The sequence below is a fragment of the Idiotropiscis lumnitzeri genome, chromosome 3 (genome assembly GCF_059441095.1).
Source record: "Idiotropiscis lumnitzeri isolate Australia: NSW breed Sydney's pygmy pipehorse chromosome 3, RoL_Ilum_1.0, whole genome shotgun sequence".
Taxonomy (NCBI): domain Eukaryota; kingdom Metazoa; phylum Chordata; class Actinopteri; order Syngnathiformes; family Syngnathidae; genus Idiotropiscis; species Idiotropiscis lumnitzeri.
This window is the reverse complement of record NC_142393.1, coordinates 10,662,467-10,686,634: the sequence shown is the minus strand read 5'-3', so window position 1 is coordinate 10,686,634 and position 24,168 is coordinate 10,662,467. Positions and strand designations below refer to the sequence as shown.

General features: G+C 41.5%; 5 protein-coding genes across 8 annotated transcripts; 3 read left to right on the top strand and 2 right to left on the bottom strand.

The window, feature by feature from the left end:
* Positions 1-393: 393 nt before the first annotated feature.
* On the top strand, positions 394-1,241 carry nppb (natriuretic peptide B). Its single transcript, XM_088289291.1, has 2 exons — positions 394-765; positions 867-1,241. Exons 1-2 carry the CDS (start codon positions 652-654, stop codon positions 1,239-1,241), a joined length of 489 nt encoding a protein of 162 aa, XP_088145417.1. The 5' UTR covers positions 394-651.
* Positions 1,242-3,088: 1,847 nt separating this feature from the next.
* Positions 3,089-4,216, top strand: nppa (natriuretic peptide A). Its single transcript, XM_088289290.1, has 3 exons — positions 3,089-3,202; positions 3,442-3,742; positions 4,212-4,216. Exons 1-3 carry the CDS (start codon positions 3,089-3,091, stop codon positions 4,214-4,216), a joined length of 420 nt encoding a protein of 139 aa, XP_088145416.1.
* Positions 4,217-6,468: 2,252 nt separating this feature from the next.
* On the bottom strand, positions 6,469-13,011 carry LOC148339868 (uncharacterized). Its single transcript, XM_088290837.1, has 8 exons — positions 12,800-13,011; positions 10,439-11,558; positions 8,843-8,977; positions 8,543-8,717; positions 8,349-8,447; positions 7,489-7,580; positions 7,219-7,359; positions 6,469-7,092 (listed from the first exon to the last, which is right to left on the bottom strand). The coding sequence occupies exons 1-8, from the start codon at positions 12,943-12,945 to the stop codon at positions 6,787-6,789; spliced, it is 2,214 nt and encodes a 737-aa protein (XP_088146963.1). The 5' UTR covers positions 12,946-13,011; the 3' UTR covers positions 6,469-6,786.
* Positions 13,012-13,763: 752 nt separating this feature from the next.
* Positions 13,764-18,869, top strand: LOC148339867 (polyhomeotic-like protein 2). Of its 4 annotated transcripts, none has more exons than XM_088291260.1 (7): positions 13,764-14,055; positions 15,173-15,335; positions 15,834-15,912; positions 16,371-16,482; positions 16,959-17,133; positions 17,209-17,398; positions 17,924-18,867. In XM_088291260.1, exons 2-7 carry the CDS (start codon positions 15,198-15,200, stop codon positions 18,076-18,078), a joined length of 849 nt encoding a protein of 282 aa, XP_088147386.1. In that variant the 5' UTR covers positions 13,764-14,055; positions 15,173-15,197; the 3' UTR covers positions 18,079-18,867. The 4 variants fall into 4 exon arrangements, with proteins under 4 accessions (XP_088147386.1, XP_088147387.1, XP_088147389.1 ...); XM_088291261.1 differs by having other exon boundaries at positions 13,764-13,954; positions 17,924-18,865; XM_088291263.1 differs by having other exon boundaries at positions 16,959-17,100; positions 17,924-18,859.
* On the bottom strand, positions 18,581-23,681 carry kiaa2013 (KIAA2013 ortholog). The gene is made up of 3 exons (XM_088291259.1): positions 22,946-23,681; positions 21,775-22,882; positions 18,581-20,646 (listed from the first exon to the last, which is right to left on the bottom strand). The coding sequence occupies exons 2-3, from the start codon at positions 22,730-22,732 to the stop codon at positions 19,787-19,789; spliced, it is 1,818 nt and encodes a 605-aa protein (XP_088147385.1). The 5' UTR covers positions 22,733-22,882; positions 22,946-23,681; the 3' UTR covers positions 18,581-19,786.
* Positions 23,682-24,168: the final 487 nt, after the last annotated feature.

Genomic DNA, 24,168 nt, shown 5'->3' with positions numbered 1-24,168 from the left:
TCAATATTTATATTTATTAACAATATTTCCAAAATTCAACAATCATAAAATATTTTTGATCAGTTGTATTTAAATTACAAAAATCATTATAATTCAAGTCTAAATTTCCACTCATATTGTCCTGCCATAAATAACGATCTAAAAACATTTTTCATGTCTACTAAGAAAATTATTTCTTTCCGTCTGTCGCTGGACTGAGTTTTTCCTTGTTGAGGCAACCGTCAACAGTCGCATACGCACTCCTTAAATTAGTAACATCTCTCTCTCTCTCTCTCTCTCTCGCATTCTCACACACACCTACACGGTGCGCTCATTTACTACTTCCCGTAGCTCTGTGACAACAATGTCCCGTGTTAGGGCTTGTTGGGGGTCTGTTTCTGGTAGTGTGTGGATGCCACTATGTCATATGAATGTCTGAATGCCCCACTTCTGAGCGACATCCCTTTAAAGGGAGCCGTTTCCGACAGCTTGCGTTATCAGGACCAGGTGTCAGGAATGCAAGTCCAATTCCTGGCATACCCTCATGGATTGAGCTACTGTATAAAAGAGCAGAGGTTGGTCCTCTGCGCTTCAGCATCCACAAGCGATTCAGCAAAGAATCCCAAAAAGCTTCCATCTGTCCTCTAGATATTAAAAAGAAAAAAAAGAAATATGGCTCTTTCTTCCTGTTTGGTCTGCGGCCTTCTCCTCCTCTTGAAACTTCAGCTATTCAGTACATATCCTGTTAGCACCAGCTTGACCTCCGGTGACATGGACATCTTAAGGGTATGTTAAAGTTACGTAATTCTAAATAAAGTTTTCTAGTCACATTTTGCCTGAAATCGATTGACAACATGAATGTTAACATAACTCCTGGCATGTTGTAGGTGCTCCTCCACAGATTCGAGGAGTCGCTTCCAGAGCAGACTGAGACGGAACAAAGGCTCTCTGCAGAGATGGACGACCTGAAAATAGAATCTGATGCACAGCAGCCCCAGGATGCTTTGGATGAAGCTTCAATCAGGGAGTTTCTGTCAGCCAAAAACCTGAAGAGCATCCGCAGTGACTCCACCAGGAGATCTTCTGGTTGCTTTGGTCGGCGTATAGACCGTATAGGGTCCATGAGTTCCTTAGGCTGCAACAGTGTTGGCAAACACAGTAAGTTGACGATACATGAAAGACTATCCATTGAGTGCAATATTAAAACATTGGGGAAAGTTGACAAAATGTGTTCCACGTGTTCTCTTGCAGATCCCAAATGAAGTCTTACCATCGACCGCCTCGTGGAACTGCAATCTCGCTACCAAATATTATTTAGCAATCACTTGATATTTATTATACCTAATATTTAAATTAAGTTGTTTGTGCCTTAAATGTTTATTTATTTAAATTATGTAAAACAGTCCATGCCCTGAATGTTTCAATAAATGTTTACAATCGCAGCTTGTATGTGGACGCTCATTATTGACAGCAAGTCGATTCTCATTAAACAACTTACATATATTTTGCAACCAACCTCCATTTCCCATTCTGGGCGATGATTGTTAATGTAGTCATTGTCTTCTTTAATGAAAGCATAAATAGTTCATTTTCAGCACCATGGAGAGCACACACAGCACACTATCTTGATTCAAGATTTGAGAGTGACTCAAGAAAACAGCAAAATTAGAGGGATTCTTTGGTTCATATTTATGGCAAATAGCTGCTTAATTTGCCAATGGTTGTTGTTGTAGTGGAATTTAGAGAATCAAAATGGACCATTGTCGGCCAGCGTCACTCCTGTGATCCAGATGCGGCATTGTGTTGGCTCACAGATGGTGGGCAAAGTCTAAAGGAAAACATTTGCAGAGTCACAGCGTGGTTGTGAAATGGTTACACTGGTCAAGAGCAAATGTTAGTCAGTAATGGCTTTGTGCCCCTAAACGATTTTTATTTTTAAATGTCTTCACATTTTTTTTCCCAGCACACCAGGTTTCTCGTATATTTTAAATTGTTGTATTTTTTAACTAAGAAAATCTGATTTTTATTTTTTCAATTTTAATTTAATAATTAATTCATTTAACTATGTTATTTAAATTTTTAAAAATGTATTTTTTTTTTCAATTTTAACACTGTAATTTCTAGATTTTTTTCAGAACAAAATTCCATCTGTTGCTGAAACTAACCATTAATTCATAATTTCTAATTAATCATTTACTTGATTACGGCTTGTGTTATTGTTATTATGTCATTACTATTATGTAAACCTCGTGTGCTAGAGAAAAATAAAGCCCAGATTTGTAATCGGTGCAAGATAAATTTGTCTAAAAAAGTTTTCCTCTGCATCTCTGATTAAAAAAAATAATGAGTGCAAATTTGAAAAACCAAATAATATTGTTGCATAATTTGTTATGATGATCATTTGAGTTTTCAAAATTTTATAGGTGGCGGTATTTATTATAAAAGGATACTGAGAAAATTAGACACCTCATTCACTTATTCTATTGCCAACACATCCGATTTTGTCATTGCCATCTAAAATCAAGTGGAGAAAGTGTTATCTATGAACAGATTATGGATTATTGTTTTCCCATGTTGCATATTGAATGTCCAATATATAATGCTGAGTACAGAACATACAGTAGGTTATTTATAAATATGATCTTGTCTCAGTCTGGAATGTGTCCTGTAAGTGTGAATGCACAAAACCAAAGGAAGATTGAATTCAGAAAATCATGAACCACAAGTACAATCAACGCCCTAAAGTCGAGGGTCCCAGTTTTCACCTACTATGGTGTTTGTCTGCATGCACAGGGCATTCCTGTGACTAAACACCATGTTGAGGTCACAGTTTGGAGATGGCTCCTGAGCTCATGCCACAGATGGCTGGGAAGGTTGATCGTACGCAGACATGTATCCCGTAGACTCACGCAGCGACCCACACACACCGGTCACTTCCGAGCACCACTTGAAAGTACATCGGACTTATCGTGCCGAAGTGTTAGAATGCACTTGAGGCGATATGGAAGAGGAGGAGCCACTGACGCCGTCGACTAATTGTGTATGCGCGCGTGCATATATAATCAGTGTGGAGCAGCGGTCGTAATCCGACTTGCATTTGAGGGATAACATGAGGCCCGTGGTCCTGTGGGGCCTGCTGCCCCTGCTGTGTCAATACACGCTCATGGTGAGCAGCCACATTTTGGGAAGGACGACTTCACCTGATGACTTGGCCCAGCTCAAGGTAAGAGAGGAAGGTCACTGACAAACACTTTGAACGAGCTCTGCAATGTTGCATGTCAAAATAATAAGTTGAGAACTTAAAGGGTCTCATCTTTAAAAGGAGTGAGGAAGTAGCAAAGCAGTTTTTATAAAGTTCACATATATCGAGTCTTTCCCATAAGGTCATACTCTATTTCAAATGACTCGTGAAAAATATGCTCCCTTCTGAAATACACTGGCATCCTGCCCTGTGCGCAACAGTCTTTGCTAGAGCGCTTTGAGGAGACTCTGGCGGAGGCAGCTCAGGAGGACACCTCTGAAATAGACTATGCAACGGCGAACCAAGAACCAGAACGCGGCCCGTCCAACCGAGGATGGAACGCGGAGCTGGACAAGGACCAAGATTCTGCCGCAGTGGAACGAGCTCAAGCGGCGGCTGAAGGCCAGAGGAACCGCCTACTGGACCTGCTGGTGACGGCCAGAAAGCGGGCGTCGGGCTGCTTTGGTGCCAGGATGGATCGGATAGGGAACGCAAGCGGTCTGGGATGCAACACTGGAAGAGGTGAGCGCACAAGGGACAATTCCGTTCAACACCATTATCGTTCATTCATTTGAGGAATAGTGAAACCTGGAAAATTCCTTAGACATTCCTCAGCACACAAAAAATACATAAATACAAAAAATATTAATATTTTAAGTCAGATGTTTATTACAAATGCACTATCGACTGTATTTGGTTCCTTTTTTAAACACGTTGACTTTACTACATCCTCCTTTGGTTATAAGAGAATAAATAGATGACTGGTAAAATTACATAAAAAATAGATATATTGTCAAACATTTTCTGTCATTTGGGCAGAATGAGCACAGTTTTTAAAAACGGCTTTGTTTCAGAAAAAAAAAAAATAACAAAAGAGTGCGAGTGCATCTAAGGTTGTTTTAATAATAAAAGTTATCTGAAATATTAAATCAGTAAAAGGTGTATTAATGTGCTTTATGATTCAGTAACCAACCATTTCTGTTCTTTTCAGGATAAGATCAATCTTCTGTGGGATACATGTTTGATTCTTTCATCGTTTATTACCTGAGATTTAATCAATTTGATTTATGACATCGCTTTAAAGAACTGTGTGCGCATCCAAGTCTTGTGTCTCGTCGACAAAATCATGTGTGATGTGAGGAATCCACGATGCTGTAGAACAATAGCGCACCATAACCGCATGCGAGTTGCTCTCAATTAACAACTACGAATAAAAAAAGTCTTTTACATATTTCCATTGTTTCAGAAAGTTTCTTCAACTTTGAACCACACGCATAAAATATTAAAATGTATGACGTGGAGGGAAATTAATGAGCGTATCATACATTTATTACAGGGTGGGCTTTAATTTTACAAATCCAAATGCAAGTTTTTTGGATAGCTTCAGCACAATCTAAGATCAACAATGGGAAAAATGAAGCACACACGGGATAGACAATACATCCAACTTATCAATTAAAAGCAGACTTTTGTGACGATCCGTTGATGGAAATGGAGCTGCGATTCGTTCATTCATAATTTTGGGGCGAATGTATATGACAAGCAGCAGATAGGAAATGCTATTGTGGGTTACATCACAGAGACGGTCACGCCGCTTCCAGTCAACTCGGATTATGTTCCATTATGTTCATCACTGACACCAAACTAAAGCACTAAGGAAGTACAGAGCAGATCACAAGCGTGTTGTTTTCGAAAGCATCCCCAACAGACTACACTGTGTGATCAACAACGTGGAAAACAAGAGAAGAAGAATGTTTGCAAAATAAATGTCGGAGTGATCACTTCATCTACACTGCAATGCGATACATTTTTTTTACAATGCTCTGCGGTAGTTGTCTTCTGAGAGTTGAATAACAACTGCGAATATACATTGACAAGGGGCGATATTCAAAATAGTTGTCTTAGTTCATACATTCATTAAATCCCATCAACCTGTCTGCACCCCCTATTGAAGTGCCACTGCTTAGGCATGGTTGCGTCTTCTTTTTGATCATCTAAATCAGGCGTGGGCAAACTGCGGCCCGGGGGCCACATGCGGCCCGTTAAACGTTTTAATCCGGTCCGCCGAACTTGGAAAAAAATTAAATGAATAATTTTATTTTCTAAATACTGTGATTTTTCAAACCCATATATATTGTTGTAATGCTTTGGTTCACTTTCATTTAAAATTACATGTATTTTTTTTTTTTCTCAAATGAGGTGAGCTGACCAAAACAGCTGCTGGTCCGGCCCGTCTGTCAAATTTTAGAACCCATTGTGGCCCGCCAATCAAAAAAGTTTGCCCACCACTGATCTAAATGTACAATAGTCACCCCACACTGAGTCTACACTCTACTTTATTAACACTGCCAACTATTGTTGCAGTGAAAATGGGCAATCGAGTTGACGCATTTGTGAGGAAACAAGAATTTGAGTGGCCAGGCATTTGGAGTCCCATGTGCAGTGCAAGTCCAGCACAAATTGCCGTCTGGGTGGAATTTGCATTATTTGTGGGCATTTTCATAGACTGGAGCAGATAGAAAGGGTCGTGTGTGCCGTTGTGGGAGTGAACACTGCTTTCCCAGCCAGTGGAAACGGCTTCACTCGTATCCTTTAAATTAGGTGCAAGAGAGGCACGTCGTCTACATGGCAGAAGGACTCACTGGAGTCCGAAGCGAAAAGTATGTTTACTTTAGCACTTGGAAACCGCATTCCACCCCCAATTATGGGTCCAGGTGTGACAATCCCTCATCCCCGCCCATAGTTGTGCCACGGTCAGGCAGGGTGCTTTCAAAAATAGATCAAGATAATTTATTATATTACTTAATTATATAATGTTGTATAATTTGGTCAATGATTTGATTTCTGCAATGATTCAGAGGGAGTGATGAATGCTTTTGTCATATTTATGAATGAAATACGATGACATACAACCCATACAACTGCAGAGCTCAAAATCGGTCCAAATCCATCAAATCACGTAACACCACAATTTTGATTAGATAGTCCTACATTTAATTGATGTACATCCATTTATTATCCGAGCCGCTTCCCCTCACGAGGGTCGCGTGCGTGCTTACAGCCTATCCCGGCCGTCTTCAGTGTTTGTAAAACTTCAACACATCAGTGAAGCCACAACATGCCAGGACTCATTAGGTAATTGGTAAGTGTAGAAGAAACAGTAACAACCGAAACAAATTGAGATTTAAAAAAAAAAAAAAAGCGTCGTCAGGGTGAGACATGAGAAATCACTAGCATTCAACAATCCATCACATGCCAACAGTAGTTTTATGTTTGGGTTGAAAAGGTCATCTCCATTGAGGGTTGTTGTGCATCAAGATTGCGCTGAGTAATCCCGCTATGTTGAAATTGAGGGGAAAATGATGTTGTTGCAATGAGTTATTGGGAAACATTAATTGGTGGGGGCTGAGTGGTGATTTCACAGCTCTTGGGGTTCTTCTGAAGGGCAAAGGGTTGAAGATTTTCAGCAAAAAGCTGCTTATCATCACTTTGAAAAGTGGGTTTATGAACGGAATAACTGTGAAAGTTTAAATAAAAGGCAAAAAAATATCTAGTGAGAAATGACTCTATGAATCCCTTATTCTGTTATACAAGTACCAGTAACGACGGAGGTTATTATTGTTGTTGTTTGTGGAGCCCGGCAAAACATCACATTTGTCTCCACTGCTGCCTCTGCGCTGATTGGGCAGGTAAGACCCGCCCCCACTCTGATGTCCACCAATCATGGAGCCCAGGGTAGCGTCGTTGCTGCCTGACTGTCCCATCTGAGCCGCCACGCTCAGGCCCGTCTTATCGGATCGAAGCTGCGGTGGCGTGTGATTGGGCACCGGGGTGGTGGCGTTTTCGCTGAGGCTCTGCACTGTCGCTGATGACTGGCAGACAAACACACACCCCCACACAAACACAAACACACACACAAAGCCAGAAGGTACATTCAATTACATTTCAGGGATTAGAATTTCTGCATTGTAGTAAATACTGCAGTTACATGAACTCACATTTCCCACAGAGACATCACTACTGGCCTCTGTCTTCTTTTTTCTCGCCATGTTGGGATTCCAGTGGCAAACCAGACTGTCATTCTGGACACTGTAGTTCTTATGGCCAATCAACCAGTATGTGTTCATTTTGCCTTTACCCTGGCAGGAGGAAGCAGAGGGATATTTAAACGCAATAATCTTTGGAATACAAGGAAGTCACGGTGAACCTTTACTTGGAAGGCATGTTGATTATTTTTAAGAAAAAGAACAGGCCACCCTTGCACTCACCTTGACTTCAATCTCTCCTCGAAGTTGCAGCTCATAGGAGAAGTCTTTGATAAGGGCCAAGTAGGTTGCAGAACTTGTGTGGATTTTTTGAGCTGTCACAATACATCATATGATATACTATTAAATATACACACACTCATACACTCAAACAACTTGGGACTGGTCAAGTATTCAATTAATAAAATTTAAAAAAAAAATACTCTACGCCCACAAAACCATTTATATTCATATTTGTTTTCACCACCTGAAAATGGGGTAGTGTGTAACAAGCAGCTACTCAGTATTTCATTACCGTTATTTCCGCTTTGGCTGAATGGGAATCGGCACGTGAGAGTAAAGAGAGATGCAAAAAATTAAAAAAATGCATGTAGAACTTTATGATTGACAATAGCACCACCTGCAGGAGAGCAGTGGAATAGCATCACCAGTCACAAATTAGCGCGACATGTTTTGGGTTTGTTTGTTTGGATTTGCTGGAAGTCTGGACTTCACATGCGCTGATATTTCATTTGGTTGATATTTTTAAACACGTATCTAAATATGGTATGATTCACAAACAAATGAAATCACACGCATTATTCCGCACGCATCTCTGTTTATCACACAACAAACAGTTGAATGCATGTAGTGATATTTTCCCATTTGCAACCTTAGCAAAGGCCTTTGGTCTCCTGCTTTAGTTTATTGAATTATTTTTAAACTTGCATTAAGCCATACTTTTCCCTAGGGCGTCGCATCTTCACCCGTATATTGCATGTCGACCACCCAATGAGGATGTGGCGGGTTTATAACCTGTGCCATATTTATAACAGCGCTTCAACATTTGGCAACAATGACAACATGCTCATAGGTGAACATACGCAAACTGGTGGACTCCATTCTAGACGCCGTATTCACCGTATCCCCAAACAGACAGTATCTAGGCATCTTGTAGCCCACTATTCCAGCCACACATGGACCTGATTAGGACACAAACAATACCAAAAATACGTTGGAAGGAAACAACACCAACAAAATGACACCAAGATGATCCGTGAGAACAAATCGCCTTGACCTGTGTGAATTCCAGCTCGGAGCTGCAGCCTCTGGTTGGGCATGTGAGGGATGGACACCTGACGCACGGCTGCAACAAGATCCAGGGCCATCTTGGCAATTTCATCAGCATGTCTCTCTCCGTTCCTCTCGGGGAGTCCACTCACCACCATGTAGGCATCGCCAATTGTCTCGACCTTGGTGGGAAGACACAACATGATCGCCACTCGGCAACAAAAACTGCGACGTTGAGTGTACGCTGTCATTTCTTTGCGGTAACCATCTAAAGTTTGTGTTTGAGCGTTTTCTCATCTTTCATTACCTTGTATACGTCATAGGAGTCGATTCGCGTGTCAAAGCAAACGTAGAGGTTGTTGAGCATCTCCACGACTTGCAAAGGGGTACAGGAGGCTGAGATGGAGGTGAAACCAACAATGTCCGAGAAAAAAATGGTCACCTGAGAAGACAATAAATGAACATTTATCTTTTATGAGTTTTGTAACATGTACAGAAGGTGGAGGTAAATTTTTTGTTTTGGAAATAACGTGCTTTACATGCAGACTTAACCTGCACATTTTGAGTCCCCATCCCATAGTGCTGGTTGTTGAGGCTCTAAATCGGGCGTATTCAATCCTGTTCCTTGAGGGGTAGTGTCCGGCCTGTTTTCTATCACTCCCCGATGCAACACACCTGATTCAAATGATCAGGATCATAGTCTAGCTTCTGCAGATCTTGCTGATTATCTGATATATTTGAATCAGCTGTTGAACCAGGGAGTGAAGGAAAACAGGCAGGTTTGAGGAACAGGATTTAAGACCCCTGCTCGAAACAATGACAACATGACAGTCTGTTTTTGTAAACATTACTTGCTCTTTAAAAACGAATTGAATATTAATTTTCCAAATAATTTGTTTCCAAATATATTTTCTAAAAAAAAAAATCCAATTTGAAAGGAGCTTTCAGTTTATTTCACGCCATTAAAGCCCCGCCCTCCAACCCCCCGCTCCGCTGCACAATGCTTTTGGTCCAGCTGTTCAAACCTCTTCAATAAGCCAAAAGCAATTTTCACCTATCAAACTTGTTTTATCTTCTGATGAATATGGAGCAGAGCAATTATAGGTAATTACGTCAACAATAGCTACAAAGGGAGCAAAGACACATTCATTCAGCATGTCTGCAGATGATGCAGCGGTTGCCTCCTTACAGCAGCCGCACTACTAAAAGCTCAGAATAGGTTTTCAAGGATTCAGAGAATTTATGGAGTGGAACAAAAGCCTACATATAAATGCTTGGACAAAATCATCTTCAACCATGATATTTTTCAGACTGATATGTAAGATTGAAAATCCCAATTCATTTGGCAGTGATTTGGCTCTTTATGACCTGACTCTAAAGATGAAATTTGGGGAAAATAAAGTCTTGCTTTCAATGCCTGGAAGTGTAAAAATAAAAAAATGTGGAAATTTAGAGCACTGCTAAGTTGCACTTGAGCAAGGCACCTGGTCAAATACACTCCTACTGCGTTTCCACCCATTTCTATATTAAAATCCACGAGAAAATCAACAACTCTACAGATTCCGAGTCAAGAAATTCTACATAGCCCGTCGAGCTGCGATCTTTTTTTTTATACCTGGGGACAAATTTTTCTTCGGTAGGATACATTGCAGTTATGTCCGTGAATTTCCAACACCCGATGTTTTTTATTGAATCAACCATGTGGCCATCATTATTCAATTATTAATTCTATATTAATTATTATTTGTAATTATGAATTATAATTATTGATTATTAATTAATTATATTACCCAGTAGATTAGAATTTGTTTTCACTTCACTTCGTTTTTTCCCCTCCACTAAAATAAAAAAAAAATGTTTTGTTATACCTTTAAGAAAAGAATAGCATGACTATGACACCAACCTTCTCATAGCTCTCCGCCTCTACGTGTTTACGCCGGCGGAGCTGCTTGGCGACTGATTTTGGCAGCATTTGATGCAGCAGATCTTCGGCCAGCTGCCTTTGACGTCTCAGGTCCTCCGTCTTCTCTCTTAAACTGTGTGCATAGTTTTGAATCCACTCGGTCATGTGCTTGAAGGAGAACATCACCAGCGGGTAGATGAGGCAGGCAATCGCAAGAAGGCTGATCTTCATACTGAGGCCCGAAGAAACTGAGCGACATGCCATTCGTAATGCTGGCGCCACACGGCCAAACAAACACTGCTGAGTGTCATTCAGAGCTTGAAGTCCACCGCGGGACCCGGGCAGCTCTTTGACTGAGTCTGTGATGTCCCAAAGATTTGTGTTGAAGATATGTTTGGAATACTGACTTGAGTTGAATTTTCCATCAATGTTCTCGAACCAGCAGTCATGCAGTTGTTCTGTCATGAGAGCAGCCAAGCTCAGGTGCTTTAACACAAAAGTCCACTTGTCCTGGAAGGCGGGTTGAGCCGCCATATGGGGGAGGTCCAGCAACTGGTGGTTGAGTTCTATGAAGGTGAGCAAAAATCGTGCGGAAAGACCATCTCTCCAGCTTGAGTCCTGTCTTGCTTTGCTTAGACTATCTTCTTCTGTCACCCACAAATCAAGGAGTCCGCCAATGAACACAGTCAGAGCAAAGGTGTCATTTGTTGTATCCAATGAAGCGTTCATTAATCCATGAAGACTCTTATCATTCTCCTGGCAAAATTCAGCCACGCTAACCTGGCAATGCTGCCCATAGCCGTCTCTGTGACCCGCTATGTCACCACACAGATCCAACACGGGCAACATAACCGCCGAAACGCTCGCATTGAACGTCTCATTTCCTACGTCTTTGCTTAACAAATGACGCATCAGTTGAAGCTTACTGACCAGGTGCAAGATGGCTGCCGTCCTGCATGAAGCCAGCTCTTCGTAAGCAGCCTGAGTAGAGTAGAGCAACGCAAAATCCGAGCTGAGGTCAATGGATACGGAACCAAACAGGGCCAGGAAAGACAGCAGGCAGGCTGTTAGGATCCGTCGAACAGTGCGACCACTGCCAGAGTTGGAAAATAGGAAACACCTGGAATCACGAACAGCAAGCAACAAATTGTCATTCCGTGTGCTGCTATTGTACCTAAATGGACTTTTTTTGCATGTTTGCATACCAACATTTGGGTTGTTGGAGTGTCTGCCCACCCTATCAAGTGTGATAGTATGCAACTTAAGCAAATCTTTAGTTATCTGACAACTTCTGAAAATGTGTCTGTGAGCAGTTCTGTACTTGTATTATATAACAGTGGGCGAATTTACATAACATCATGCTATGACCATCAGCATATATGTTCTGACAGCTGGCACGTACAGTGGAAGAAAAGTCCACACACCCCTGTGAAAATCCCCGGTTTTTGTGTTATAAATAAAGGAGACCGCGATAAATCCTTCATAAATAATGCCACCATTAATAGGACCTATAAAATGTACAACCCAACTGAAAGAAATAAAGCATTTTAAGAGTGAAAGTAAAACCAAACAATGGAGTTAATAAACCACTTATGACAGGGGATTTGGCTGTGTTCAGAATTAATGCGTCACATTCAAAAGGGATCAGCACACACCTGCTAGCATTATGTTTAGTGCAAGTACTTCTGATTAACCCCAAATGAAGTTCACCTGTGCTAGTAGGCGTTTCCTAACTTTTTTTGTTTGCTTTTTAACAGAACCCTGGAGGTTTTGTGCTATAATTGACTGACTGCTCTTTGGAACGTGTCATGGAAATTGAATTATTCCTGGGTGATTTTAAATGCTGCGTCATTTTGTAATTTTGCTGGTTTGTGACAATATTTGACCTGATGGTACTGCTTGTACTTTTTTTTTTTTTTAGTAAAGAAGCAGGGAAATTGATTGCATTTATCTGTTGAGAGGAGTTTCGTGAGATGAGCGCCATTTGATTTGTGCTATATGTGAGTTTGTCCACCACAGAAAATAGTGTGCGTGTATTGTTTAGGTTCTTAATAATGATTTCAGAAGTGTTGTTGTCCACCGTTTAGGTTTCTTAACTCTTTGTTAAAATTATATAGAGTCTAGAGGTCAAAATGAACTTGAAGTTTAGTTTTTCTTCACTAACGTAAAAGAAAGATGCTGCTACTTAATTTTGGTGATGCGTGTTTTTAAACACAATTTCTGCTAAAAATGAATTCATTCGACAGCAAAAATCAAAAAGGGGGTTCATTAAGTTAATTTGGAATAAAGGTGAACATTGTTTTTTTTTGTTTTTTTTGGGGGGGGTCTCTCTGTTTGTTTAAAAAAACAAAATGAGCTCACCTGCACAAATGACAGTCTGTTTTCACGTATTTGGAGTTGACCCTTGGAGCGACTCTTCCCTTTTTGATAAATCGTCTTTTTATCGAAGCGGAGGACAGTGTCCCTGATGCAAAACATTCCCTTTTCATCAATTCCAGCGTTGACATGAGATGTGTGCCGCAAAGTTTCCTCTCTTGAAGCGTCTGCTGACAGGACCGTCATCTCAAACGATGATCGCATTTGCTGGGCAGTAATTGTAACTTGATAGACTGAAGTAATTCAGCAGAAAGAGGCCATTGGTAACTTCCGTTTACGTGTTCCAAAATAAAATGTATTACTTATCCATTGTTGTATTCACACACATGCGCGCACACGCACGTGCATAGACGTGTACATTCATACAAGCTCAACATGCATGCATTCATCCATCCATCCATTCATTCGGCCATACATGTATGAATTATACTACATAGATTCATCAGTTAAAATTCAAACTATACGACTTCAAATATTGCACCCTTTGATACGATGACAATAAAGCGCTTCAGATTCTGATAATTACAAACATTTAACAACAATTTGGAATCAGAAGTCATGGTAAATAATTACAACCAAATATTTAGGGTATATATTTAGGATACAAATTAAACATTTGTTCACGCTGCTGAAAACAAATGATAAAGTTGTAATACCTGTAAAAATTAAAACAAAATGTCCAGTATTTGTACATATTTTCTGTCCAAATGAAAAGAATAAATTAATCCATTTAGCAAGAAGTGTGAAACACAAACGCGATTTCCTTTCATGGGCAATATGTGGCAGGCTAGTTCTGGCCCCGGATATAAACGTCTACGGGTGGATGGCTTTACTGTATATATTACTGCATAAATTCGACAATGTAGTTACATTACAGTATTATAATTTTGATACAACTTGAAAGGGTTTAACTTCGTGCAGCATTTTATTTTGGAGGGTACAAGCGGAAGTGGCGCTTGGCGGTTTGTTGTTGTTCGGGCGTTAGGCACGCGCACGGACAATTCAAGTGTTGTGTCCTGTTCGAAGAGTTGAGTTGCACTTTTATTGTACTTTGAGGCCATGAACACAAAGAAATGATGAACTAATTTGGGCCGGAGTTTGCTCGGCTGGGCTCGGATAAGTGTTGGCGCAGGAGGAACGGTGAGTGAATGAAACGTCGCCTGCAGAACAAAGGGGTCCTCTACCCTGGGACTCACCATTGTTTAACCCAGAAGGCGCCTCTTTACCCAAGTGGCCCAAAGGTGGGTTCGGACGGAAATAGTTATTTCAACTCCTTTATTCTCACGTCTTCACGGGTTACACGGCCGTGGAAATGTTGCATTTAATGCTGTGGATCTCACACGTGCATCTCGCAAACCCTCGTAAGCCATCGTTAACGAAAATGATTGCTCATCTTGTTTATTCATACAAAATTTATATTCACAAGATTATTGGTCAGAACCCATGAAAAGCTCCACTCAAAATAAACGATGAAACAACAAGAGGTGTCCTCGGTTTACGACGGAGTTCCGTCCCGTGTATATGGCAACTTACCCCAACGCGTACGTAAGTCGGAACCAATCGTAGTGGATTCACTCACCTTTGCTAACGTTGTAGTAAAGTCATGAAAATGCTTGGAAAATAATTCTGCGCCCTAAATACTAACAAACGAGTATTTATGGTGGTAACTGAATGTGCCTTCTTGTTTCTTGACACCTGACAACGGCTGAACGATTTTAGGGAAAAATTGCATTGTGATTTTTCTGCCAGATATTGTGATTTTGATTTCATCAGCGATTTTCTTCACAATGTACAGTGACATATACAAAAAAAATTGAAGACCTATTATTGTGTAGATCTCAAAACTAAGTACTCTGTGGTGCAAAATAGAGCAAATAACATTGACGAGATTATAAATATTAAATATACGTTTGACATCGGGCTCTTCATCATGGCTGATGTCAGCCCTTTCTGTGTTCCGGTTTTAGACTGTCCTTTCCCTTATTTTATGTCAAGATACGTATTGATTGTAATACAACATTTCTGTTCATAGCTGCTGTCTCTGTGCCCTAAAACGGTTCAAGTCAAACTTCTGTTAAAAGTCGACTGTACACCTAGGAACTTATATTGGATCTTTCCCGACGCTGACGTAGACGTGACATTTGTTTAAGATGCAGCGGCCATTTAAAGGTTCCTGGGACATGATTGACCTCAAGTGAGATTTTATTCACACGATCTTAAAAAAAAAAAAAAAAGCAGAAGGTGTTTTTAAATGTATCAATTCTATAGATATCTATCATTCTATGAATTGAACATTCCACCTGTTTTTTCTTTTTGGCAATTTGACTAATAATGTTTGTTGCCGTACTGTGTTGTCAGGTGAGGGGCATCCTGTGCTCCAGTCATGACCGCTGGGAATGGCAACACAAACAGTAGTCGACACAGAGGAGAGAGTAAGCCAGCCCAGGCCGTAGTAAAATCCCACATCCTGACCCATTTAATAGAGGGCTTTGTTATCCAAGAGGGCGCTGAGCCTTTTCCTGTGAGTGCTCTGCTCGAGTCACACACTCCCATGCGCACACACAAACACTGATTGATTTATTAATGCTGGAATAGACGGATAATTATGGAGTTCTAGGAAGGACAAAATTACATTAAAGTACATTTTACTTATTATTTAAATGTATTCTGATTCATTTAATTTGAGGATGCATTGAAATATTTCATGCGGCACTTTGTGTGCAATTACAAGCACAATATGTGTCTTGTTGTTTAGGGGGAAGTACTCTGCTATATTAATGTGAGGTTTTTAATAATGATAATAGATCCAGCGCCAATGCATTGCACTTTATTAGATGTTTTTTGTCTAAGAAAACTGCTAAAGAAAAATGCTAAAGTTGACTTATTTTTCTATCGCAAACCTTTGGACCACTATATATGTACTATGTGCATACAGTCCCATTTCGTATTATTTGCAGTGGAATCTAAATATAACAACTGCCCATTACAGTTTTTAAATATTATCTTCTTGTGTCTACAGGTAGAACGTCCTTCCTTTTCAGTTGATTGCATCAGGAGAGACGCGTCAGACTCAAGAATGAATGGCCTTCCGCCAAAGGGTAACATTAAGTCTCCTCTCCTTCAAATGGCACAGTGGTCTCATTGTTGGCGCTTGCCTGGAACTGCTGTCATTTTCTCAGGCCTCCGGCCCAGATTTTACTGGCATTTCTCCTAGATTAGTTCAGAACTTTTTTTCTCCTTTTTTTGACAAACACGGACAGGCAAGCTAAAAAAATGCAGACATGAGTGAATAAAGTTATTGTGGCATTGACAGCAGTACAGTACAGTACAGTAATAAAAAATAAAAATAATATAAAAAAATAATTTTAACTCATTCAATACCATTGACGGATAAATACGTCAAAATCCCTTTTTTTTTTTACTGGGCTGGTCGTGAATGAGTTAATAATTTAATATTGTGGCATTTTGCCTAATGGTATTTTTTATTCCATGATCAATACGGTAGGACCATCACCGCTGTAGATGTCTGACTTGTCTTCTGTCCTTGCTCCATCAGATTCAAAGGCTCGACAAGAGCCCATGCTTACCTGTGAGCTTTGTGGCAAGGTGGACTTTGCGTACGTCTTTAAAAGGTCCAAGAGGTTCTGTTCGACACTCTGTGCTAAAAGGTAATCGAGTATAGTCTGACACAGGATTTGCCCACTTAGTCTGCCTTCAAACGAAAGTCTGGAGGTGATAAATAGAAAGTGGTTAGGTGAAATGCATCATTTAATCAAACCACTGTGGATCAAGGCAGAGGATTTTTTTTTCACATTCTCAATGCACTGCTGTTAACTTTTTTGACTGTGGCCATAATCTAATTGGTGCAAAAGAAACTGAGATAAAAGGGCAAGTCAAGTCATTTTTTTTTCTTTACCACATGAGGATACGCAGTTTGGTTAACGAATGGAAGAATGGATATTCTATGCGGCCCCACTAGTCTAAAATATGGTATTCAGATTAATATTGTTTGTTGAATATGGATTACATGGCAAAATCCATCAGAGAAAAAAATGTACTGGACTTTCCCTTTACATAAAAATGAAACAGACCAATAATGAGTGATTTATTGATCAAAACTTCATCCGAGTGTCTTTGTTCCTAGATACAATGTAGGCTGCACAAAAAGAGTTGGCCTCTTCCCAAACCGCAAATCCACTACAGAGGATGTGAAGAAACAAAAAGGAATGAATGAAAACCACAAAAACTCCAGTTTGAAAAACTCCACTTTGGACGTTAAAGACAAGGTGGGACGAGAGTCAACTTCAGTTGTGATAAAGGTTCAACATATCCATGTCCGTTTTTATTAAATGACGATGAATGGTGGTTTTTGATAGCAGCCTTTCTACTTTCAGACATCTTCCTGCACGCGGAAGTCTGCTGGTTACGTGACTCAACCCGCACAGGGAGAATCCAGCCAATGTTCAGACTTGCCCAGCTATAAACAAGACCAATGGTGTCCTCGGGACCAAGGCACTGAAGTCCCGCGAGATCCCGGCCAGTGGAACGTGGATGACGTTTATGTTTTCATCTGCTCTCTGCCAGGTGGGGCATGTCACCTTTTTTTTCCCAACCAATTGCTTCTCCCATTTTTTTTTCTTCATATTTGTGTTGTCTATCAGATATGCTGACATTTTTAACTCATTCGCTACCATTGACGGATATAGACGTACTTTCATTTTACCTGGGCTGGCAGTGAATGAGTTAAATGGGTAGAAAAAAGGAGTGGCAGAATGTTTAAACATCGTTTGCCTTTCATAGCAGTCACTCAATAACTTAAGTTTTTGATTTGTTGAAAAGTAACTAAAATGTACTGAAAAAAATACTATTTTCCTGTTGCCATAATTTTATTAACCATTCAACCTAGCAAGTGTCACACATCGCCACAAGGCTGTGTGGGTCATTGAGCAACAAGATGTCTTGCCCTTATGACAATCATGCTTATTTGCCTCTAAAAAGGAAGAGTTTGGCTTTGGAGCTTGGAAAAAAGGCCTTTGTGGTGGTTACACACAAGAGCGGTAGCATGCAAAAATGTGCTTGCATCCTCATTCGACCCTTTTCCGTCCGCAGGTTGCCTGGAGATCGCAGAGAGCTTCCGTTCGCAAGAGATCGACGGTCAGGCGCTCCTCCTGCTCAAGGAGGACCATCTTGTGGGGGCCATGAACATCAAACTAGGCCCCGCGCTTAAGATCGCTGCCCAGATTGGCATGCTCAAAGACTTGTAGCTCATCTCTCATGCACATTTTATGGTACCTTTGTGCAGGCCATTTGATTCTTAAACGTTACAGTACATTGCATGGTTGTAATCTGGTTACTTTCAAGAAATCCTCGATGTGACAGCAGTTCAAAATTAGCCCGTCACTTTTTTTTCCCTGAAAGCAGCGACGTGCAAACGAGTTTTTGAGCCATTCAACAAAACGCAAATTACTGTTGTTTAATTGTGTTTGTTAGAGAAGCAACATCTTGTGTTCATCAGTTTTAAAGATGCGTGTGTGGTTTGTACACTGACAAACCCACAATCTCACCACATTTTCGACACATCCATATTAGTAAATCTGTAAATCTTGTTTAGTTGTACTTTTGGAAATATCTGTAAGGTTACATTGGGGTTTTTTTTTTTTTTTAGGTATTGGGCTCAAATTTGAGATGATTTAAATACACTGTAAATATTCACACCGTAATCTGGATTACAAATTTTCACTGACTTGATTTAAAAAAAAAAAAAAACACATTTTGAACATTTTATTAAAGAATATTTTTTCATTTAGGCTGCAAATTTCTTTGTGATGCTGTAATCCACATTTCCTTTGGTGCAGTTTTCTGATTCAGTGACAGTGTCCAATCCCTAAATTGCTAACGTGTCAGTAAAAAGAAATTTAATTGAAGATTCCCATAGATTATCATACAAAAAAAAATATTAATCTTCACACATACCACTTGGATATATGAATGAAATTGAAGTTGTTCTTTTTCTGTGTGGCTTCATGGACTAAATGAAACAAAGCCAACCACGTCATTTCTTGTTAATTTAATTCAATGATTCCTTATAAAACATCAACAAACACACAGCAAAGAAAGTAATCTGAGACGTGGCAAAGTGTCAGCAGGTGCTCAGCAAAGCTGAGGACATGTTAACTTGGAACCAGTTGACGTTGACAAACATTAACATACATGTATGACATCGCCTGCACTGCGCAGTAACCTCAGTAAAATGAACCCTCGTAATCTGCTTTCATTTGTTGCCGTAGCAACAAGCGAGGAGACCAATGGGACTATTTGTTCATATGGATGAGTTAGATCATCTTGACTGCACAAGTTTATTAGAATGCTGCTACTCAACTGCAGAGAACAAAAGAATAATTGTATTTGGCTTTGACTTAAATGCACACAAACACTCCCATGAATTCCTGTTCGAGAATGGCGTTCCCCCACATCCCTTTTTTTGTAGTTAGGGATACAAACAGGTTAGTTTTGACGATTGATACCAGCTAGTTAGGACTCACTGCTTTTCTCATCTCTTAACTGAAATGGGAACTCCGTTCATTTACAATTGGCATGCTTATGGTACACCAGTTGTGATTTCCAGGACACGTCAGGCGCAAGATCAGGAAACAATGATTGGCCTTTTGAGAAGTACTCCTAGGAGTAATACTAGGTAGAACATTATTTTCTTTTTGGTCTTAAAATAAAACCATTTTTGGTAAAGTTGTTGAACTTCCAGGTTTGTTACTTTACATTTCAAATTGCCTTCAAACCGAATGAGTGTTACCATCAAAAAGTTAAAGAGCAAATGTAACGTGTGTCATACCGGTGATGAAACTGTGCCACATGAGAACTCAACACCTGGAAATCTGTGCCAGCACACACACGCCCACACATAAAAAAAAAAAACAAAGATCAGTTTGCAATCATTAATCTCGCAGTGCTGTGCCATTATACCTTGCTCCTGAAGAGGGGCTTGGCACCGGGGCCACAGTACTCATTGTAAATGAGCTTGAAGAGGAAAAGGTGAAAGAGCGTGATGAGCGAGGCAACGCTGAACCAGAAGAGGAAGGGCAGGCCCGGGTACCTGTTGGCCATGTGCTCCTCGTGGTCCAGGATGGCCTTGAGGTGCAGCGTGTGGCGCAGGTCCTGCAGGTGGCGCAGGTCGGTGGAGATGTAAAGCAGCGGGGTGATGGGCTGGGTCACCATGACCGGGAAGGTGTGACCTTGGACCTCCGACGTCAGCTCCACAGGCTCGTTGAGGCAGCCGGCCTCACACGCGTACAGCTTGACGGGTTTCTCCTGCGGTTTGACGAACACGTGGAGAAAAGGCTTGCCCTCAGCATCCAGCAGCACCGCCAGGTTGATGACGTCCTGGTTGTAGTGGATTCCCCTCAGGGCGTAGCTGTTGTGCAACACGTCCGGGTCAGCCTGGAACTGCAGGTGGTTCTCGGTGAACTGGAGTCCACCGAAGCTGAGCGCCATGCCCTGCATGGCTCCGTGGGCGCCGGCCGCCACCAGCACCTTGCAGCCTCTCTTCTGCAGGGTCAGGGTCCAAAGCGTGACCAGTTGCAGGATCTGCGCCGTGCTGCTCACCCTCTCGGGCCACAGGTTCTCAGCATGCATGGTTGCGTGGCCGCTGAAGCAGTGGTCGGCGTAGTTGAGGCTGGATTCCAGGCGGGCGCGCTCCTCGCTGCTCAGCCTGCGTTCCAACAAGGGAGCCATCGAGGAGGACAGGATGTAGTAGAGGGTGGCGTTCACCGTGCGGCTCGACGGCGTGTGCGAGTCCGTGATCTTTCTCATCTCGACGCCTAGACAAAGAAGCATAATAGGTCAGATGCCGCATTTGTCAAGTTGTGGAGTAGACCAAAACCGTGTTGCAGAGAGGAAATTATTTGGTTGAGGCAGATTACAGCACTCGAAAGTGTCAGAAGAAGGCATGCACAGTCTCTGAACTTAAATAAAAAAAAAATGTCATTTGATTGTTGGTCTAGAGGTGTTTTTCATACAAATGTTTACTATAATTGGCCGCACGATGGCCTCATAGCGCAAGAGGTGCTCCTTTCGATTCCGGCTCCAGACTTCCTGTGTGGAGTTGGCATGTTCTCCCCGTGTTTTCTCCGGGTACTCCGGTTTCCTCCCTCCCGCATTACAAAGACATACATGGTAGGTTGATTGAACACTCTTAATTGTCCCTAGGTATGAGTGCGAGCGAGGATGGTTGTCGGTCTCTGGGTGCCCTGGGATTGGCTGGCAACCAGTTCAGGGTGTCCCCCGCCTACTGCCCAAAGAAAGCTGGGATAGGCTCCAGCACCCCCTGCGACCCTTGTGAGGAGAAGCAGCTTAGATAAAGGATGGATTTGCTCTATTTGTGATTTCTACATTCCGACTTGAGTACAAATTCAGGTTGACCTCCGCCGTAGGAACGGAGTGCCGCGGTAAACCGAGGACATCAGTGTCAAACAGTCACATCAATAGACCCATTAGTTACTGCAGAGGAAATTAAAGTGAAAGGCAACCCAAAATGTTCTTCACAATAATACGGTCAATGCAGCCCCACAAGTCCAATCACAATATTCTGATTAATATTGTATTTGTGTAATGTGAATAAAGTTTTCATCCATTTTGCCACTCGCTGTCAAATCTAACATTGTAATTGATGAGTGAAAGTGATTTATGAAAGACTGAGAAAGAAAATGGCTTTCGCGGGGGAATCATGATGGTTTGCTGTTTGTACAAACTATTTTGAGAAAGGCACTTACTGATTTGCAAATTTCTGTCCCAAAGCAACTGAGAAAAACTAAGAGAATTTTGCCAAACCAAACTAATCGGCCTTGCAATTGACTGGTGGCCAGTCAGTGTTCACTACTTTGATTGGTTAAATACAGAGAACTGTTCATGATGTTACTGAATAAACAACAACTGCTTGAAAAGGCTACCTGAAATGAAGAGGTCCATCCAAGCCTGCTGGTGATCTATGACCAGATCGTCCACAGCAGTCCGCAGCAGCTCTGCCAGCTCTTTCTTGGCTCCATCCCGAAGGCTGGTGAATGTCTCCTCCAGCTTGGACGGCTCGATGGGCTCAGAAGTTCTCACAACAGACAGAATATTTTCGGTGTACTCAGATTTAGAAAAAACTTGGATCCTGTTGTTGAGTTTTTTGGTGACTACCACCACCACCACCATTCGGTTCTTCTCTAAAGGGACTCTGCCTGACGAGAGCACTATCTCTCTGTCCTCCAATTTATCCACGCTGGTGGAGAATTTTCCACCAGAGTTGACGCCTTTGTGGGTGATCTCGAAAGTGGTCGATTTGTCGGAAGGGTTGTTGATGTGGATCCTCTGAATGAAAACGTTGTGTCGACTCCTGTGGGCGAGAAACTCCTCTCTGATGGTGACACAGTCCTGGGATGACTGTGCGGCTGCAGATGAGGCACATCGAACTGACAGCACAGATCCTTTTCGGAACCACATCATGGCTGCCCGCGCTTCCACCTGCTTTCCTTCAAGATGAATGTCCAAAATGGGAGAATATTCGGTCTGATGGACCGGAGCCGAACCAGGCTGTGAAGACGACGCCACCCAGAGTTGGTTAGTGTCAGTGTCAATAAGGATATGGCCGTTACCTGATACAAAGGGTGTGTCAAGTTGTTCCTGAGATGTGCTATATAAACCCTCCCCACGGTCCACCAGAGACTTCCATCTGTGGATTTCCGCCTGAAGACATTGTCCAGTCACCCCGCCCGGCATATGCGAGCCACTAAAGATCCTCCACCTGCGTTCTGCTCCAAGATACCAGTAGAAAATGAGGAAGACGAGCAATCCGATGAGAAGTCTTCTCGCCCAGCTGCTTGATAACAAACCGGGTAGTCCCTTCAGTCGTTGTTGGAGCCACATTGTTTGCTTTAAACGTGCTAAGAGTCCGAATACTTGAGCGCCACAAGTTTATCCAGTTAAAAAGTCACTGATCAATAGCATGTTTTCAAGTGGCTTCGCTTGCGACAGGCTACATTAGCCCGGCTACGTTCCTTGGAGTTTGAAAGAAACCTGCGAAAAACGCGTCACTGTGCTTACTTTCATATTTGTTACAAAAGGTATTCTGACACTCACCCGTGTTTCAATCATCGAGTCACATGACGTTACGTTTGATTTGACGTGTCAACCGTGTAATTCTTGAGAAATTGCCACCAGCGGATCCTACACTTCCGGTTTTTACAACTGTCGCAAAGGCACGAGTCGTAAAGTAGAGAGGAAAGCCGTAATTATTGTTGTTGTACAGTGCAATCGCATAAATAGTAAACATTGCCATCTAGCGTGTCGGGTGATGTAGTGTCGATTTACAGAATGTCGTTGTGTCAAATGTAAACTACATGATCGATTTGGTAAAGAATGAGAATGTAAAGCACCTCCACACCCCAAAAAAAATCTCTTAATTTTTTTAAAAATCACATAAATAGTGATAGTAGTTCGCAACACATGTACATATTGAGAACACGGGTTGAAAACTACGGATATGGGGACGTTTACAATATCCAGTCTGCTTCTGTTAAAGTGCCATTGAGCAAATCATCAAACTCAACTTTCATATTTCCTTTGCCCACGTGTAAATTGTCTCTTTGTGTGGAGTTATGCATGCGATACGGAATAACAGCAGAGTGAAAGTAGATTTCCCCACCCATGGATAAACACTTTTCCTGGTCATGGCCACAAGAAAAAAAGTTAGTCAATCCCAGTTTACTATAGGTAAAAGGCATACTAAACCCTCAAGAGTTACATTTAAACCCGGCGGCACAATGGCCTCACAGTGAAGAGGTGATGGGATCAATTCTGGCTCCGGGCTTCCTTTGCGGAGTTTGCAAGGAACTAAATACAAACAAATTGATGAGACAACGATGAGCACCTGGACAAGACACAAAGGGTTGGAAGGACCTGATTGGTTAACACTGGGGCTTGGGTAGCCGAACACAGGTGGCCACAATGAACATGACGAGGCACCTAACACAAGGAAAAAACATGGAACTAACTAAATCAAAAACAGCAAATACAAATCATGACAGTTCAAGGCCAGTGCCATCGGCAGTTTGCAATAGAAATACAGGCAGACTCAAAGAGTCACAAAAAGGCATACCCCTTGGATTTATTTATGGTTCATAAACACTTGTGAATTTTGGCATTCTGCTCTTTGTTAGAGAACGGCAAAATGCCAAATAAAGGCACTTGTAAATGTTATTGTGGATATTTAAATTTCACCTAAAATACCAATATTAAATTGAATGTTTCTCTGGCGTCTGTGTGTTGATACAGATACAAAAACGTTTCAATTCTCCTTTGAC